Source organism: Miscanthus floridulus, chromosome 1 (genome assembly GCF_019320115.1).
Source record: "Miscanthus floridulus cultivar M001 chromosome 1, ASM1932011v1, whole genome shotgun sequence".
NCBI lineage: Eukaryota > Viridiplantae > Streptophyta > Magnoliopsida > Poales > Poaceae > Miscanthus > Miscanthus floridulus.
In genome coordinates, this window is record NC_089580.1 from 120,325,231 (window position 1) to 120,344,832 (window position 19,602).

General features: G+C 45.6%; 1 protein-coding gene and 1 pseudogene across 1 annotated transcript; both read right to left on the reverse strand.

Annotated features, from left to right (window-relative positions):
• Window positions 1-9,389: 9,389 nt before the first annotated feature.
• On the reverse strand, window positions 9,390-12,162 carry LOC136492132 (uncharacterized; annotated as a pseudogene).
• A 474-nt stretch (window positions 12,163-12,636) lies between these two features.
• On the reverse strand, window positions 12,637-17,371 carry LOC136492140 (uncharacterized). The gene is made up of 7 exons (XM_066488260.1): window positions 17,046-17,371; window positions 14,614-14,798; window positions 14,449-14,485; window positions 13,767-13,840; window positions 13,559-13,652; window positions 13,381-13,463; window positions 12,637-13,278 (listed from the first exon to the last, which is right to left on the reverse strand). The coding sequence occupies exons 2-7, from the start codon at window positions 14,683-14,685 to the stop codon at window positions 13,108-13,110; spliced, it is 531 nt and encodes a 176-aa protein (XP_066344357.1). The 5' UTR covers window positions 14,686-14,798; window positions 17,046-17,371; the 3' UTR covers window positions 12,637-13,107.
• Window positions 17,372-19,602: the final 2,231 nt, after the last annotated feature.

Here is a 19,602-nt window from a genome sequence, read left to right on the forward strand (position 1 = left end):
ACCGGCAGTGCAGGCTAACAGCTAGGACGCAAACGGAAGGGCTAGTTTGGATACATCCATTCTACGTTGAGATTGGATTGGATTAAAGGGAAAATGAACTGATTTTCTTCTCAATCTCCTCCGATCCCCATGAGAAGTGATTGATCCAAACTAGCCCTGAAAGAACGGTATTGGCGTGTATATGGGACTGTTTGTTTTCCTAGTCCTGCTCTGCTTGCAGGGGCACAGGTTCGGGAGGAGCCGGAGGCGGTGCCATGAGCTCGGGCTTGACCTCAGGTTCGTACCGGGCAGCGACAAGCTCGTGGTAGCTGCCTTCGGCGGCGGAGGGCGAGGGCAGGCAACAACGAGGTGGTGCTCCTGCTAGGCTGGGGCTCGGCGGAGCAGGGCGAGGCGCAGGGTGGGCGCCATAGCCGCCGCCACCCTCGGGCGAGGCTACAATGGGCGAGCGTGCGGAGGTGACCGAGCTCGTTTCTTCGGTGGAGGTGATGCCAGACGCAGCGGTTGGCACGCTTGAGCGCACAACAAGCCTGGCCCTAAAAAAACAAAGTCCAATTTCGTTCCTGGGCGGCCTGGCCAAGAGCTGCTTGTTAGATTTAGTGTTCTTAGGTATGTTCATCGGATCGGGATACTTAGCATAGTAATAGAGCATTCGGATTTGAGAGAGAGAGAGAGGATGATAGGTCGCAAACCATCGAATGCCGTAGTTGTTGAAGCTCCGGCCGGGGTTTCGTTGACGGACGCCATCTGCGCGCCGGCAGCGACGGTCGGTGGAGAGGGAGTCGGCGCTGTGGCGTCCTCGGCGGCGCTGTGTGCGTCGGGTGGCGTTGCCGGCGTCGGTGGTGCTTCCCGTCGCTGGCAGCGCCCCTACTTTCGATCGGGTCTAGGGTTTAGGATGTCGGTGGGGTGACTGGCGGCGCGGTGAACCTCGTACTGCGAGCCCCGGCCCCCACCTTTCCTTTATAGCGCTGTGCGACGAGGGCCCACCAACCATGTAGGGTTGGGCGCCCCCGATCAGGACGCGAGAACAAGGCCCAGTTAGGCCGTTGGGCCTAACTGGTGGGAGATCAATCCTAACATTCTCCCCCTTGATCTCTCATCTATTCTTCGTTCTTTAATTTCATACTCAAAACTTTCAATTCATATTTTTCTTGCTTCCATCCTATTTCATCACAGATTAGTGCATAGAACTGTCCCATCGTCACAGCAATTAGTGCCGTTAGACTAACAGCCACAATACAATTCTCCGTTTTGAAATGTAAACTTTCTTTGGGCCCTTCGTATGTTCGGGTATCATAGGCTTTCCCTTAAACCCATACCGGCTACGTGTTCTCTGAACACGTTGGGTGGTAAGCCCTTTGTGAGCGGATCCGCGAGCATTTTCTCTGTACTTATATGCTCAAGATTTATTATATGATCCCGAACTTTATCTTTCACAACATAGTACTTTATGTCAATGTGTTTGGCAGCACCACTTGACCTATTGTTGTGAGCATACTGTACCGCTGGATTGTTATCACAATACAATCTCAGTGGTTCATTTATATCATCAATCACTTTCAATCCGGGTATGAATTTCTTCAGCCAATTCACCTGCTCCGTTGCCTCATAGCATGCCACAAACTCGACATACATTGTCGAGGATGTAGTCACGGTTTGTTTGGAGCTTTTCCACGATATAGCCCCTCCTGCGAGAGTAAATACATATCCTGACGTGGATTTTCTTTCATCTCCCGCATAATCAGAATCTGAATACCCCTCTATCTGCAGGGAATCAGATCTTCTATACGTAAGCATGAGGCCTTTCGTACCCTGCAAATAACGCAGGACTTTCTTCACTAATTTCTAATGTTCAATTCCTGGATTCTTTTGATATCTGCCAAGTAACCCGGTAACAAAAGCTAAGTCAGGGCGTGTACACACTTGAGCATATTGTAAACTTCCAACAACTGAAGCATACGGTACCGCTTTCATTCGGTCAATTTCATATTGGTTCTTGGGACACTGATGTTCCCCAAATCTATCGCCGTTGACTATAGGAGCAGGTGAAGGACTGCACGCATGCATACTAAATTTCTTTAGGACCTTTTCTATGTATGTCTTTTGCGATAATCCTAGAACCCATTTTCTCCTGTCTCGGTGAATCTCTATTCCTAAAACGAACGAGGCCTCACCGAGATCTTTCATATCAAAGTTCGAGGACAAGAATTTCTTTGTTTCCATTAGTAGATTGATATCACTGCTAGCCAGCAAGATATCATCCACATACAAAATTAGGAATATGTACTTTCCATTCCTGAACTTTGCATAAACGCAATTGTCCTCAACATTTTCTTCAAACCCAAAACCTTTTATCGTTCTATCAAACTTCAAATACCACTGTCTTGAAGCTTGTTTCAATCCGTAGATTGATTTCTTCAGGCGGCATCCCATATTTTCCTTTCCTTTTACGACAAAACCTTTTGGTTGTGCCATATATACATTTTCTTCCAAATCCCCGTTTAGGAAAGCCGTCTTTACATCCATTTGATGTAACTCCAAATCATAGTGGGCTACAAGTGACATTATAATTCTGAAGGAATCTTTATATGAGACTGGAGAAAACGTCTCATTGTAATCAATCCCTTCTCTTTGCGTGAAGCCTTTCGCCACAAGTCGCGCTTTAAATCTTTCTATATTCCCTTGGGAGTCATATTTCGTTTTGTAGATCCATTTATAGCCTACTGTTTTGGCTCCTTTAGGAATATTTTCTAAGTCCCAAACTTTATTGGTACTCATTGATTTCAATTCATCTTCCATGGCCTTAAGCCACTTTGATGAGTGGTCGCTTCTCATGGCTTCTTCAAATGAGGTGGGATCATCCCCCATCTGACATTCTTCTGTTTCATAAACTTCATAGTCATCAGTAATAGCTGATCGTCTTATTCTTTGAGACCTTCTAGGTGCCTCCGGCACTTGTTCTACATTGGGCTATTGTTGTTCTTCCTCATGTGCAACATTTGGTTCTATAGTTTCCTCAGGGATAGGTTCCTCAAGGACAGGTTCCTCATGTTCATTCATTGTCGCCACGGGAGAACTTGCAACAGGTGTTGGCACTACAGTGTCCTGCACTGTCGGTGCAACAGCAGCAGGTAGCGTGAAGAATGGTTCTTCAACCATCGGAGTGGGTACATGTACCCGCTTCTCCTGTAGGCTGATTTCTCGTGCCACCATGCTCCCCCTGATCATGTTATCCTCCAAGAACACAGCGTGTCTTGTTTCTACAATCTTCGTATGTCTGTCAGGACAATAGAAGCGATATCCTTTCGAACTTTCTGGATAGCCAATAAAATGGCAGCTGACTGTCTTGGAGTCTAACTTTCCTATGTTTGGGTTAAACACTTTTACCTCAGCTGGACAGCCCCACACACGCAAATGGTTAAGCGAGGGTTCCCTTCCTGTCCATAATTCATACGGTGTTTTAGGCACCGATTTACTTGGTACTCGATTAAGTATGTGAATGGCGGTTTTTAGTGCCTCCATCCATAAACTAATCGGTAATGTGGAGTAACTCATCATGCTTCTTACCATATCCATTAAGGTACGGTTACGTCTTTCAGCCACTCCATTCTGCTGAGGCTCCCCCGGTGTGGAGTACTGAGCAACTATGCCATTTTCCTGTAGGAACCTTGCGAATGGTCTAGGAATTTGGCCATATGGGGTATGTCGCCCATAGTACTCTCCACCTCGGTCTGATCGTACTATCTTTATTTTATAATTGTGCTGATTTTCAACTTCAGCTTTAAATATTTTGAATTTATCCAATGCTTCCGATCTTTCTTTAATTGGATAAATATTGCCATAACGAGAGTGGTCGTCTGTGAATGTTATAAACGAGTCATAACCATCCACACTTTTCACAGGAAAAGGACCACATATGTCTGTGTGGATTATTTCTAAAATTCCTGTGCTTCGTTTGGTATCTTTCTTAATTTTCTTGACATACTTTCCTTTAATGCAATCAATACATTGTTCTAAATCTGAAAATTCTAAGTGCGGGAGAATTGATTCCTTAACCAATCGTTCCATTCTCCCCCTCGAAATATGGCCCAAGCGACAATGCCATAATTTTGAAGAGACAGTATCAATTCTCTTTCGCTTCTTAGTTACATCCGCAGATGGGGAATCATTCACATTCTCATCACATACATTGTTCGCATTCTCAGCAAGAGATAATAAATAAAGCTTGTCTTGTCGGAAGGCAAGACCAACACATTTATTATTAACCAGTATCTTACACTTGCCATCACCAAAATGGCAATTAATTCCATCATCATCAAGTTTCGAAACACTTATCAAATTTCTACGCAAAGAGGGAATATAAAGTACTTCTTTAAGTCTAAGTACAAAACCATTATTCAATTCTAAAGAAAAATCTCCAATGGCTTCAATATTGGCTTGCAGTCCATTTGCAACTTTAATCGTTCTTTCTCCTCTTTGCAAGGTTCTCGTCCCACTTAACCCCTGTAAAGAATTTGCAACATGAGTAGTTGCTCCTGAATCAACCCACCAAGTGGATTTGTCATAACATAAATACAGGGATTCATCTACAAATGTAATAAATTCATCACCTTTCTTTAGCAGAGATTTCAGGAAGTCTGGATAATCCCTCTTGTAGTGTCCCTTCTTGAAGCAGTGATTGCACTGATCTTTTTCTGCTCCACCATACTGCTGATTCTCAGAATTCTGGGGTTTCTTTCCCTGTGAACTGAAGGAAGAGGTCTTATCCCACTTAGGTTTCCCTTGTGGTTTAGAATTCTTGCCATTAAAGTTCTTTCTTTTGTTGTCCTTCACAAAATGAGCAGATTCACCTTGTGAGGACTTTATCCTCTCCTCTTCTTGAGCACACATTGAGATGAGTCTTTCTATGCCCCATCTTTCAGGCTGCATATTGTAGTTCACAATGAAGGTGTCATATTCTTTCGGCAAAGAAGCAAAAATCAAATGAATCAGGAAATCCTCCTCCTTCAAATTCATTTCTTTTAGCTTGGATGCCGTAGTGTTCATCTTCAAAATGTGCTCTCTTATGCTACCACTAGTGAATTTCTCATTCACAAGCTTCTTAATCAGTGAACTTGCTGTGGCCTTGGTAGACCCAGTAAACTGACTCTTGATTTTCTCAAGATATTCTTTGGCAGTAGCACATTCAGGGATTGAGCCCCTTATCTGTTCTTCTATGGTGGCTTTGGCTACCAACAGGCACTTGCAGTTGGAGAGAGTCCATTGCCTATGTTCAAGGTCATATTTCATTCTTATTTCAGCATGATCACGCTTTCGAGAAGCGAAATCAGCGTCAGATTCATTGTCACCTCTCACCGGGTCCTCAGGCTCAGTAGGACACGGTGAGGTGATGGCAAAATCGACCTCTCCCAACGCAAGTTCCAATTCATATTTCTCCCGCCACACACGGTGATTGGTTCCGTTGAGTGTCGGAATGTTGGCAATGTTCACAATGCATTTGCCTCCTGAAATCACACCAGAGTAAGTAAGAAACATTTATACATAAAATTCCATGCTTTAACTCAACGTTGGTCAAATTAAAACTTATAATTCATCCATGCAAATGTTTTACATCACCGTTGGGTAGAAGTAAAATTAATGCACAATTTCTCATGGATCAAAAATTATAATATTGTTATTAACAACGTTGGTCAGGAAATAACAATATCATAATCGCATCAAAATTATCAGAAATTTATTTCTCTTAAAATTAAATTATCCCGTTGGTTCAAATTTAATCAAAGAGAACAATAATTATCATGCACAGCGGAAACATTAATAATCTTTTCATATTATTATTTTCCAGAAGCACTAAAAAATTCACTGTTTTCTGAGCAAAATATCGTTGGATAAAATTTGCACAGAAAATTGTATCAAAATCATTCAAATTCATCAAAATATGCATTAGAATTGATTCCTGGAAAATAATAAGGAAAATTCTTCTTCTTTCATTTCAGCCCAGCGCGGCCCAGCTCGCTGAAAACGGCTCGGCCCAGCTCGTCCTCGCACGCACAGGCCGCACCCAGGCCGCAACCTGGGCCTGGGCCGGCAAAGCTCCGCGCATGCTCACGCCCGCCTGGGCCGGCGACGGCCCGAGCATCCGTGGCCGCTGGATCTGATCGGACGGTCGTCCGTTTCCTTCGCTCGAATAAAACCCGACGCCGCGCGGGAGGCTGAAAACCCTAGCTCATTCGGCTTCGCCCTTTCTCTCTCTTCGCTCTTTCTCTCTTCTCTCTTCAGCCGCAGCAGCGAGCCACAACCGAGAGCGAAGGAGCGATGAGCGAGCGGTCCTTTGCGCCGTTGCCGGCCCCCTCGCCAGCGCGCGTGCTCCCCAACGGGTGAGCACGCCGCCGTCGAGCGGCCTGGCCGCGGCGCTTCCTTGGCCGAGCTCGGCGAGCCCACGCCCCGGCTCGGCTTCTTCTCCGGCGCCGGCGAAAGAGCCGGCTCGATTCTTCTTCTTCTTCCGCGCCGGTGGAGGTTCATCCCCGACGAACCCTAACCCTAATTTTTCCCCTTTCCCTTTTTTTTTGAGTTTGTTCTTTTTGGTTTTATCCGAATGGGGAAAACTAGGGTTAGGTTTAGAGTTTGTTCTTGCCGATTCATTTTCTTTGCTTTTTATTTCTTTCTTTTCGTTCATCCGAATGGAAAATTGGGATTAGGGTTAGGGTTTGACCCTTCTTCTTTCTTCTTCCCCTTTTCCCCTCTTTCGGATTAGAGTTGTAGGGTTCTTGGAATCCGACCCTCTCTTTTCCCCTTCTTCAATCCCTTGTTCAGTTTTGATTTTGGGAATTAGGGTTAGGTCTTAGGGTTCGGTTTTTGACTTTCTTTCCCGATCCGCATCTGATTTCTTGACGAACCGTGGCTCCAGTACCATTGTTAGATTTAGTGTTCTTAGGTATGTTCATCGGATCGGGATACTTAGCATAGTAATAGAGCATTCGGATTTGACAGAGAGAGAGAGAGGATGATAGGTCGCAAACCATCGAATGCCGTAGTTGTTGAAGCTCTGGCCGGGGTTTCGTTGACGGACGCCATCTGCGCGCCGGCAGCGACGGTCGGTGGAGAGGGAGTCGGCGCTGTGGCGTCCTCGGCGGCGGTGTGTGCATCGGGTGGCGTTGTCGGCGTCGGTGGTGCTTCCCGTCGCTGGCAGCGCCCCTACTTTCGATCGGGTCTAGGGTTTAGGATGTCGGTGGGGTGACTGGCGGCGCGGTGAACCTCGTACTGCGAGCCCCGGCCCCCACCTTTCCTTTATAGCGCTGTGCGACGGGGGCCCACCAACCATGTAGGGTTGGGCGCCCCCGATCAGGGCGCGAGAACAAGGCCCAGTTAGGCCGTTGGGCCTAACTGGTGGGAGATCAATCCTAACACTGCTTTGAGCAGCATGTGGGTCGAGCTGAGGGGGAGAACCAGAGAAATCTGAGGGTATGGGCCATGCAAACAAACATGCTACTTGGAAGGAGAGTTAACAAAGGTTCATTCTCCCTCTCAAGTTATTCTTGGTTTGCGCTCTTTGTGTACTCACATTGACGATATACTACCGACATCTAAAGGCAAACACAGTTGGTATCAGAGGCGTCTATCCTCAGCGGTGCTTCCGAAAATCACGACTTTCTCAGCCTTGAATCATAATTCCTAGCGGCGTGATGATCTCCATTCATCAATGTTGACGGTCCTTGACTCAAATAACTTGACCGCCAATATTTTTTTCAAAAACAACAACATTTAATTTTATATCTTTATAAACTAGAGGTCCACTAATAAATTCCAAAAGTTTCTATGGCACTGAGTTGTTTGCAAGATATGCCAAAAATACACATTAAAAGATAATATGGAGTACTTGCAACTAGGCAAAATAGACACTCAAAAGTAATTCAAATATTCACCATTGCAAACAATCTCAAATACTGAACTGAAGTTCACCAGTACAAAGGGCTTATCGAGGCCATCGTAAAATATATTATTTACATGCTATGTTTGGAGTTCGAACAAAAAAAATATACTGAGTTCTCAAATAAAAAACGGAATTTGGCTTACGCTGAAATTCTGTGAGAGAAAAACACTATTCGTTCACTGAAAAATATTGCTCAAGTAGTGTAGCAGAACAGTGCCGTACATGAGAACCCCAAAGGTCATCATCGTTGACATCAGAACCCCTTAGGTCAACGCAGCCCGTGCGTGGGTCCATACCAGGCAGGCCCGCCCAATGCGATGGTGACGCGGCGGCACCTTGCCACGCTTACACGTGGTTGCATGGGAGAACGAACCGACGAGGGGAGACGACTTGGCAAATGTCACGACGACGGCGGCACTGCACCCAGGGACGAAAACAGATCGGATTCATATGGAATCACATCCAGATATCACCTTTTACCATATTTTCATTCGAATTCGAATACGGATACGAATATTTTCGAATATGAATGCAAAACGGATGTCTCGGATTCAGATTTCTGTTCAGATATTTACTCAATTAACTTGAAGTGCATATATTTAAATTTAACATATATGAATAGAGTTTTACTACTAAGTTCATTGATAACCAAACGGGGATAGGAGTCAAAGTTGCTCAGCTACTTGATTGGTGTTTCCTGGTTTCAGGAACGCCGGATTCAGATTAGGAGGCGGCTGAGATTCAGAGGAACTCCCACTGCGGAGCGGCGCGAGCATGGGGGAAGTCCGACCGTCAATTGCGGTATAGGCCCTGTTCGGCTTACCCCATATTCGGCTTGTTCGACATCTTTTTTTGTCCGGAACAGTGTTTTTCTCTCTCTCAACGATTCAGCCGGAATAATATTTTTCAGTCAGTTTCAGCCAAGTTTCAGACCAGCGAACGAGGCCATAGAGGCCTCGGCAAAATGGAGGACCTACAATTGCGGGGATAGGAGCCTCGGCAAATGGAGGTAGTGGCGAGGCTCTTGGGAGTCGAATTTTGCCGATATCTAACGAACCTGGGTAAGATAAAAGAGTTGTAAGGCCGAACAGGCCCGTAGGAGATGCGGTTGGTGCAATATCAAAGGATCTTGGGCTTTTGGCCAGTACCAAGACGAAAGGAACGACCAGAATGATCAGTGGAATGACCAGGTATACGGCTATTTTGGGAGGTACAGAATATTGAGAAGTTGGGGAAACAGGTACTAATGAGCTAATTGATGTTCTGAAAATAAATACAGCTTAATTAGTATGTGCCACTTAAATTTGATCAACTATAGAATAACCAGTGAATTAGAACAACATATTAATTGATAGAATTACTTGAATGAAAACAATCATCATGATAGCACAAGAAACTTTGAAACTGAAAATTTGAGTACCAATAGAGAAACTGACAAAACATGGTTGTTAACATCCCACCACCAATACAGTGCGGATCACCAATACAGTGCGGTCGATCCCAGTTAAAACATAGCCTATAAACCGTTTATAACCAAAATAAATTGAAACTAGAGGCCAAACAACGCATTGAGCCTTTTGTAGCCATGATTCTCCCTATAGCTCTCATTTTATATACTAAAACACAGAAACTAAATCAGACCATAATCTTGTGCAGCTTATCATGGAAGCGTTTATTAGGAAAACTCTAACAATCAGGAGGGACATATATGGTAATTGTAATGAGCCAGTTCAGACCTTCTCTTGCCCCGCTATCAGAATGATCAACGAGTAAAGGAGTAACAAACAACATAAGAGTACTGTTCAAGAGTCACAGTCGCTGTGCTCAGGTAAAGACAGGGTGACAGCATCATCAACAGAAATTATAAAATCGAAAATTTAGAACTTATGAAGTGCTGTGATGGGCAACAAGGTGACAAGGAAACAACAGATCACAAGCTGCATAGAAAATCCTTTTAATGTAAAGTTTTTTTTAATAAATATTTAATGTAAAGCTGGGCATGGTTGTAACACCTCCAATACACAGTATAAGGGTTGAAATAAAGTTGATTCCAACAAACAGCAGAATTCAAAACTTAAGCAGTACCACCAAAATTCTAACTTAGGCCTGGTTCACTTTGCAAATTTTTTTGAACCCGATGAATAGTACCACTTTCGTTTTATTTGGTAAATATTGTCCAATCGTGGACGACTAGCTAGGCTCAAAAGATTCATCTCGTGATTTCCAACTAAACTGTGTAATTAGTTATTTTTTTACCTACATTTAATACTCCATGCAAGCGGCTAAAAATTGATGTGATGGAGAGAGAGTGAAAAAACTTTAAATTTGGATGGCATCTAAACAAGGCCTTATAGCAGTACGACGAAAAATAACATATATGATAACTGACAGGCGCATCTCAGACCTATGACCTGAAGGGGCAGGCAGGCCAACCCATCTCAGTCAGCAATGCAGAAACAAATAGTAGATAGTATTGCTCATTCCACCATTCCAGCATGAGTGTTGCCTTCCACAGCTTCTTCCCCTTCATCCTCCTCATCGTCACCAAGGGTCAAGTCCTCAATCAACTCCTCAATTGGCACCGTAGGGATATCATCACCAACTGTTGATGCCATCTCAGACCTATAGTCCTCATTCTTGTACAGATCCATCTTGAACCTCATCTCTGGGTCCAGCTCCAAATCCCTGAGGAAAGCCTCATACTCATCTAGCCTCTTCTCTTCCTCGCCCTTGGCCTTGTTAGCAGCATCTTCCTCCACCGGCAACCTCTTAAGCTTCCATCTCCGTGTGCGAGGCCTCTTCTCATAGCTCTTCTTGACAAGAACCACCTCAGGTAAGCTGTACCGGGTCATAGCCGTGTCCATGTCATCATCATTCAGGTTGGCACCATAGAGATCATACCCAAGGGCATGATCCCCAGGGTTCAGCAGGTGCCCAAGATGCGTCCGCACAGTAAAGATGGTGTCATTTTTCCCGAAATCTGACACCCGAGCAACCTGCGCATAAGCCAATTGGTAACGAGACCCATCAATGGAAATTTCAGGCGATTCTTGTTCGATGTCGAGCACAATGTACTCCACGAGCTGCTTGCTGGTGAGAGCTGCCTTGAAATTATACACCCTGTATTTTTTCTCCTCCAGGTGGTGCACTCGCAACGTGAGGGGATCAAGAAGAGCAATGGCATTTGTGACCTTGACACAGAGCACGAGCGGGCCAAGGCCACCCATGTCCCGGGACGCCTGGGGGCCGAGCGCGATGAGGTCCTCGCGGCAGATGGGGCAGATCTCGACCGAAAAGGTGTACCTGTAGTTGTAGACGCTGCTCTTGGTGTCGTGCGAGACGAGCTGCTTCGCTGTAGAAGTTTGGATAGGAGCGACGGTGGCGAGGAAGTCGACCAGGCGGGCGGCATGGGAGCGCGAGCCGAAGAAGAAGTCGAGGCCGCCGGGGGCTGCCGCGACTCGGATCGCGAGGGAAGCCTGACGGTGCTTGAGGAGGAGCTGCTCGAGGTAGAGGAAGGTGCGGCGGTGGGGCACGTGCTGGCGGAGCTGGACGACGGCGACCCACTGGTCGGGGTTGGCCTGCGCGCGGGAGCAGGAGTCGCAGAGTCGGTCGTGGACGACGAACTCGACGGGGTGCGTCTGCTCGAGGACGATGCCGTGGAGCACCTCGCGGCGGAGGCGGAGCTTGAGGCGGAGGCGCTTGGAGTGGGGCTCGGAGAAGACGAACTCGGCGCCGGAGAGGGAGACGCGGAGCCGCGCGAGCGGGCGGTTGATTCGGCGGAGCAGGATCTGCATGAGCTCGGGCGACTCGGGCGTGGCGCGGAGCCAGGACCGCGGCGGCTGGAGGTAGGAGGAGCAATCGGGGCAGTAGACCACGGCGGCGTGGCGCGGGACGCCCTCGGTGATGTCGACGCGCGCGCGCAGGCAGCGCGCGCACATGTTGGCCGGGTTGGGCTGCATGGACACGCCGCACATGCAGCAGAGCACCGTGCCCGCCGTCGCCGCCGGCACGAACATACCGGTGCCGCCGGCCGCCGGCGCCGATCCGGGCAGCATCCTGATTACGATTGAATCAACAGGGGATCGGGATGGAGGCGCAGGAACTACCTAGCGACGAGGGATTAGAGGAATTGGTGGAGAATTGTCCTAGGATTTTGTAATCGCAGCGCAGGGGAAGGAGGCGGCGGCGGGGAGGCGGCAGAGGTGGTGACGAATGCGGTGACGGAGTCCACGACCGCGTGGGCTTCTCAGGTAAGGAATTGCGAGGCCTCTCCTGAATCCTGATGCCATATGGGCTTTTAGACCAGGTCGGCTCATGGGCCCTGAAGTCTATGCTACCTCCTCGTTCCTTCCCATCGCCCTAGCGGTGTGGAAATGGAATGGAACGGAGAACGGACTCGAGCCGCGAGCGAATAAACCAATTTTTGCAGAATGCCACTCTTCGAAAAGTTTTTCCTTCCTTTTAAAAAAGTGTGTTTTCCTTGAGCAAAGTAGAACATGAAGATGCTGCAACCTGCATGCATCGCGCTAGTTCAATTCTTGAAATGTTCTGATCTTTCGAAAAAAAAAAGAACAATTCTTGAAATGTTCTGACAACACCAGAATTATCACAGTAAACAAGCTAAATATGCATTGGTCCATACTTAAAGCATGCGCTTATTTATCGACAGGAGCATAGTTGATACGTAAAATTGTGAGGAAGATCATCATGTCCCACCTTAGGTAGTCTAGTCTTACAGCGCCGATTGAAAAGCGAAAACAAATAACTCACGATGCTACATTGCGACTTCAGTGAATATTCATTCACAAGCAATTGGCAAGATGACAATCCAAGAACAGAAGAAGCTACATTCTCGAATATCAGATGGGTGCATAGCAGGTTTTCGAACCCGGCCTGGAAACCGACTTTCATTTTTAAATCTCTTTTAGGCCCCGTTTAGAATGCAGGATTTTTTTCTTGCTTTCGGCACTTTTCGTGTGAAATTCCTGAGTTCCAAAGGGAGCCCTTGCTCAATTCCCTTATATATACAACATTATGACAACTTTGCAAAGCATCCTACCCAAAACAATGAAATCAGATTTGTTCTGAGCTCTTCTTTAGTTCATATATCGAGAATATGAAAACAGGACAAGTACATGAAATGCGTAAGCTTTACTCTACCCTGTAAAACTCATAGAATATCATGGATCAACATGTTTCTCCAGGAAAGCATTCGCCAGATTGCTGAAGCTAGTGTTGACAGCTCCAGCTGAAGCACTCTCTCTTATAGTCCTAACTACGTCTGGTTTCAATATCTCCTTCTTTGTCAAAGGGTTGCAAAGATAATACAAAGCCCCAAGTGCATAAGTCACCTGTCATGCAATCATCAAAAGGGAAATTGTTCACATGAGGACTACATGTACGGAATTTGGAGGTACCAATGTTATAGTGTCATTAGCTTCAGAAATACTTACAGTATTCCGCACTGGGCTCGATAAGCATTGTGTAACCAATGGGATTCCACCACACTGAGTAATGATTGAAGCATTTGCAGGATCTGCATGTAGAAAGGTGGACACAGAAGGTGTTGAGTGCTTCATTGAATTCACATCGAATAATAAATCATAGAATTCAAGGTATTGTGTTGCTCACCAACACAGGAGTTGCATATTCCACCAATGCCGAACTCGACAAGCCTTTCATTTGGCTCTGTAATGCAGTCCAAGAATAACTCAAGAACATTCAGCTGAGAAAATAAAAAGCAGAGTTAAACAGTTGTAAAGTAATAAAGCCAATTCAAGATTGTCTTTACAGGAAATCTGCAACAAGTGTTCCAAAAGAAAAGTTTAGTGGAATCAACCTGGCGCATGAAGGCATAATTAAAAGGGTCATAAGCAAAATTTGCCAAGTTAGCAGCTATCTTCTCCTTAGATTCTGAAACAAGACAGATAAAGTGAGTGTACAATTTATAATAGCATGGAACTTATAGAGTTCAACATAAAGAATACATCATCTCCATGAGCTTCTCCTTTATAAATTGCCCACACGGGATAATTTTTCAATGCTCATCTGTCTGAATCCTAATCAGAGCATCCAGAAAGCATACATATAGCAAGTACTGCCGACACACGGACCAGATGTTCTTGTTTTGGTTGAATTAGTCTGTGCTGCATATTTTCATTCTTTTTCTCTAGATGTTTACACCAGTTTAGCTTATGCTGCATATTTTTGTTTTGCCCTCTAGATCTGCTCTAATTGTCTATAGTATCCAATAGTGAAGTATAACTCAATACTAAAACATCTTTACACTTGAACTAATCCATGTAATAGATTCCATCCCAATGAAACAATCAACCAGGAGCAAAAAGCATCACCTCTAATCACACAAATTACTAGTACAATTTTCAGACTAAAGCGCATTGCTGCTGAGATTGCTTCCTAAACTGACACTCAAGAAGCTAGAGAATTACACAGAGACTGGGCTGTAGGGTGTGGGCTGAACGGTGGCCTGTAAAAGAACCAAGCGTAAGGTAGACACCAACCTTCATCCGTGGTGTTCTGGAACTGGGTCACGAGATCCTGGGCACAAGCAATCAAGCGGAACAGGTTAATCAGCGAGAAACGGATTTGCAAGGTGAATGTCCAGCGCCAGCACCAATCGACGGGGAATGAAAAAAACAAAGGGAGGGACCAGGGACAGGACTGACCTGAAGGTATTGGTATCGCGGAGTGCCGGAACGGCCGGTGCGCTCGACCTGGCGCTGCGCATTCGTGAACATGAATCTCCTCCACCTAGAATCCAATGATTTACCTTTCGGCGCCGCGGCGACTTATTTCTCTTGGCTGGCCCGGCAGAGCTGAGGTAGCGAGGAGGCCAGCGCTGGCGCCGCCGCTGAAGAACAACACATCAGGATCGGGATTTTTTTTTATTGACTCAAAAGGAAACCAGAGAAAGGGACTAAGGACCACCATTGCCAATGCCACAGTGCCTCTTGTGTGGGCTTTACTTTGGTACTAGCTAGGGCCTAGTACTAGCAGATGCCCTTGCGTTACTATGGGAACCTCAAAATTTTTAACGTAGAACATCTAAAACCTATAACAACAAATAGTCTCTGATCATGAACCTTATTTTAATTAGAGATTTATGCTTCACATAGCACCAACACAAAGCCTTATTTGCAGCACCCTAAAAATACAAAGAGGGGCATGAAGATCATTCTTATCTTTATAGGAATTTACACCAATTCGGCTAAAAATACACTATACATAATATGATGGGATAAGTCTCATGTGCTGGTCTTTGTGGGGCTGGCTGCAGCATATGGTGGCTGCAGGTCCTTGTGGCTGCAAGGACAGCATCTCCTTGACTGACTGGAGGACAGCATCTCCTTGACTGACTGGAGGACAGCATCTCCTTGACTGGAGGACAGCATCTTAGCTAGGACAGCATATTAGCATCTTAGACTAGCATCTTGACATATGCTTGGCTGGCTAGCAGCCTATAAATATGTATCCCCAACCCCTCAGGTTGGCATGGCATTTGGAAATAAACCAGAAAATTGCCCCAACTCCTAGTGTCATCCTCTCTCGATGAGAGTAAGAATTCTGCTACTACCAAGAGTAAGAATTCAGCGACTAACATAATATGCCTCAGAATTAGAGCAATTGTCTATGGGGAACTCACAATATACAGTTAAAAGTTTCAATATATGGTCAAAACACAAGTACACTGAGTTTAAGTGGCTCAATATCTATAGCAACAAGAGTTTAGAAGCATGTGCAAAGAGGTAGCTAAAAGAGGATTGATAACATATGCAGACCCAGCTTTTTGGGATGGAGGGAGTACATACTTTGTAGAAGATTGCTATTTTAAAAACTTTGTAGAAGATGGAATGCTCACTAACTTTATGCGATGCAAGAGATAAAAGAATGCAGGGTTAACATGATACTCCAAATTAATGCAAATACAGTGATAATAGTGCTACGTAAGAAATGATATTACGAGTCATGAGTGCATAGAAAGGGCAATCTGTTTATTCTGTTCCAGTTTAGGAAAACAAGAGGAAAACATTTTTATTTCTGGAGAACGCAAAGTGCAAAGTGAAGAAACTGCAATATGCCCTGAAGCATATAGCATTAGCATTGAAGTTAAGTTTCGTTTAGTGACCATAACCCAGCTAAAAGATAAACAGAACGTCATGTTCACCAAAGAGACAAAGAAAAAGAGCCATTAGAGACCCTGCCCCACCCGAAAAACATGCACAATGGCACTCTCAGATTCAACAATTGTGAGTGAATATAGCATAGTCATGGATTAAGTAACACAAATGATTGACAGGAACTAATGTAAGAGACACAAATGCCATTGTGAGATTTGTTGTTGGCTTGTTGCCTTAAAATATAGTGTGTACCACAAATGATTGAGGCTGTGTTTAGTTCGCGAATTTTGGGAATTTGGCTACCGTAGCACTTTCGTTTTTATTTAGCAATTAGTGTTCAATCATGGACTAATTAGGCTTAAAACGTTCGTCTCGCAATTTCCATCCAAACTGTGCAATTAGTTTTTTTTTCATCTACATTTAATGCTCCATGCACGTATCGCAAGATTCGATGTGATGGCTACTGTCGCACTTTTTATGAATTTGGTTGGGAACTAAACAAGCACTGACGGAACTAATGTAAGATACACAATCTGTACGGGCAATCAATATTACTGAAACACATTCAAGTAATCCATATGTTGTATGGAAACTTGATCTCATCCCTTAACCTATCACTCACATATTAGAGCTGCACCTTCCATTTTGTTACATGGAGAACTAAGTAAACAATTATAACAACCTACCAGGAAAAGAAGTAGCAGAAAAAATTGGACCAATGTCTCTGATATAAAGCACTCAACACAGAAATGCAGTACAAATTAAACAGAACAGCAAACTCTTCACTTGTTTCTTCATTATACGCAAACCTAAGCCATTTCATTGTGTTAGAATGTTGGATCAGAAACAAGCATCTGAATTTGGTATATTCAGCAGCTCAGCACGCACTGCCTTGAGACATTGCATCAAACGCTTCAAGGGCAAACAATCAAAAGGGAAACCCAGACCGCACCAGGACAATCGGAACTCGAGGAGCTTACCAGAGGCTACTGCGCAGGCAGCGGCACCCTCCTCGCGTGACAGGAGGAGGCGGCAACGGAGAGGCGGGCGCCGGCGTGTCGTCGCTCCTCGCGTCCGCAGCGGCGGCGGGGGTGAACAGGAGGGCGATGGAGCAAGGGCGAGGGGCGAGAGAGCAGGCGAGGAATAGGAGGAGACGGAGAGGCGGGCCCCGGCGCGTCCTCGCTCCTCGCGTCCGCGTCCAGCCGTCCACAGCGGCGGTGGGGCCGAACGGGAGCAGGGCTCGAGACGCGACTCTCGAGAGGCGAGGGACGAGGTTGATCCTAGATTGACTCTACTATAAAAAAAAGGTGCCTCTTGTCTCCGCAAGCCGTTAAGTCAAAAAAGATGCAATATAAGCCATAGGCATACATGCCACGATATCGATACTGTTCCAAAAAGAATGACACTATAAGATTTATGATGATAATTTTTTTAAGTTTAATTAACTTTATAAAAAATAGTTTCCTTAGATAGTATTCCTTTCACACTAAAAAAAATCAAGTCGTTTTGGCTACTGGGATTGTTTTCGCAAATGAAGGGTATGTTTGGTTCCACGAACTAAACTAAAATGTGGACTAAAATGCCTACTTTTAGTCCCTAAAATACCAAATACATGGACTAAAATTTAGACTAAAGGGTTTAGTCATCTAGTCCATGAAGGGGTGACTAAACTGGACTAAAGTGTTCTGGAGACACTCATGCCCCTCGTTACTCCCCATCCCACCGATCCCCAAGCCTATCCACAGGGGTAATATTGTCTTTATAGAACTATATTAATGGACTTTAGTCCCTGAAACCCAACAAGGTTCAGACTAAACTTTAGTCCAGAGACTAAACTTTAGTCCGCGGACTAAAGGAACCAAACAGCCCCGAAGTCGTTTAGCATCCCTCCACACTGTTTTGGATGAAGTTGCCCCATCCTTCGTCTCCCGTGCCTAAGGCTGGACGAAAAACTCGAAGCTCGTTAGCTCGCTCGGTTTGTGGATGGCTCGACTCGGCTCGGCTCGTTACGAGCCGAGCCGAGCCAAGATTTTAGCTCGTTAGCTATAACGAGCCAACTCGAACCAGCTCGCGAGCCGCTCGCGAGCTAAACGAGCCAAGCTTTCAGAAAAAAAGTATCATTTAAGGGTGTTAGATGCATGAATACTATAGTATTTTATTATACTTGTATATATATTAGTACATATTAATTTTTTATTGGATTTAAGGTTGTTAAATGCATTTCTTTTGTATTATTATTATTCTCAAACTTTAGATAAATGCAAATATTATATTTTGTATATTTTTTTATACCTGGCTCGCGAGCTTAACGAGCCAACTCGAGCTTTTAACGAGCCAAGCCGAGTTGACTTTCTGGCTCGTTAGGATAACGAGCCGAGCCGAGCGAGCTAGCTCGTTATCTTAACGAGCCAGAACAAGTCGAGCCGGCTCGTTATCCTGCCTTATCCGTGCCCCGAGCCCCGACGCTAGTAACCCCAGGGCATTAAATCAATCGCGTCTCTTCGATCACGTCGCGCATCCTAGGAGAGAGACTGCGCTTGCTTGCTATGGGAGGACGAAGAAGAGATGAGATCGCGCCGGACTCCGTCGCGCTGGAGGTCGCGCCGGAGTCCGTCGCGTCGTGTAGACCGGCCGATCGAGGAGGCTCCGGAGGAAGCGAAGATGCAAAGATGGAGCGACCAGGAGCGGTACCCGCCATGGCCGGACCAGGAGCTCGCCATGGCCGCCGCGCTCCCTGCCGTCCGAGCCACCTTCCCAGCTGCGGAGCTGCCGGTCCGTCTCTGCTCGCAGCCGCGCCCATAGGCGAGCGAGCGCGTGCCCAGGTGTGCCTGGAGAGCCTCGACGACCGTCGCGCCCCGGCCCCGCGCCGCCGCCCGCGTAGGCTGACGTCGTGCCGGCCGGCCGGTACAGCTAGCGAAAAACAGGCACAAAAATCGCGCGCGATCCGCGCTAAAGCCGCAAAGGCAACCCAGTGCCATGCAGGCATGCAGCTATCCGCGCCAAGGCTCAAAAAAAAAAAAAAATCCGCACGCAGTGCCATGCTGGCATGCAGCTATCAGGCTATCAGCGCCAGCGCGAGCGCAAGGAAAAAAATCGCAAAAATTCGATCCAAGAGAGAGAGACAGAACCCTGGACGTCATGCCTCGAGCCAAATCGCAATAACCAGCTCAGCTGTAAGCTGTAAACGTTTGATGTACATAAAGTACCCGCTACCATATTTAATAAGGACAAACAGAGAAAAATATACCCTAATTAATCTCTCATTGGTATGCTAAATTATGTCCAAAATGACTTGATTTTTGAGTATGGAAGGAGTACTAGCAACATTTATATCACTAGATAAATTTATTATAAAAATATATTTTTACGATTTAATAGTATTAATTATGTATTATAAATATTAATATTCTTTTTATATATAATTGATCAAAGTAAAAAATGTTTGACTTTCACGAAGTGTGAGAATGACATTCTTTGTGGCATGGAGAGAGAGTATGAGCTTAGGTGATAGCTCACAACGAGACGAAAGTAAGAGAA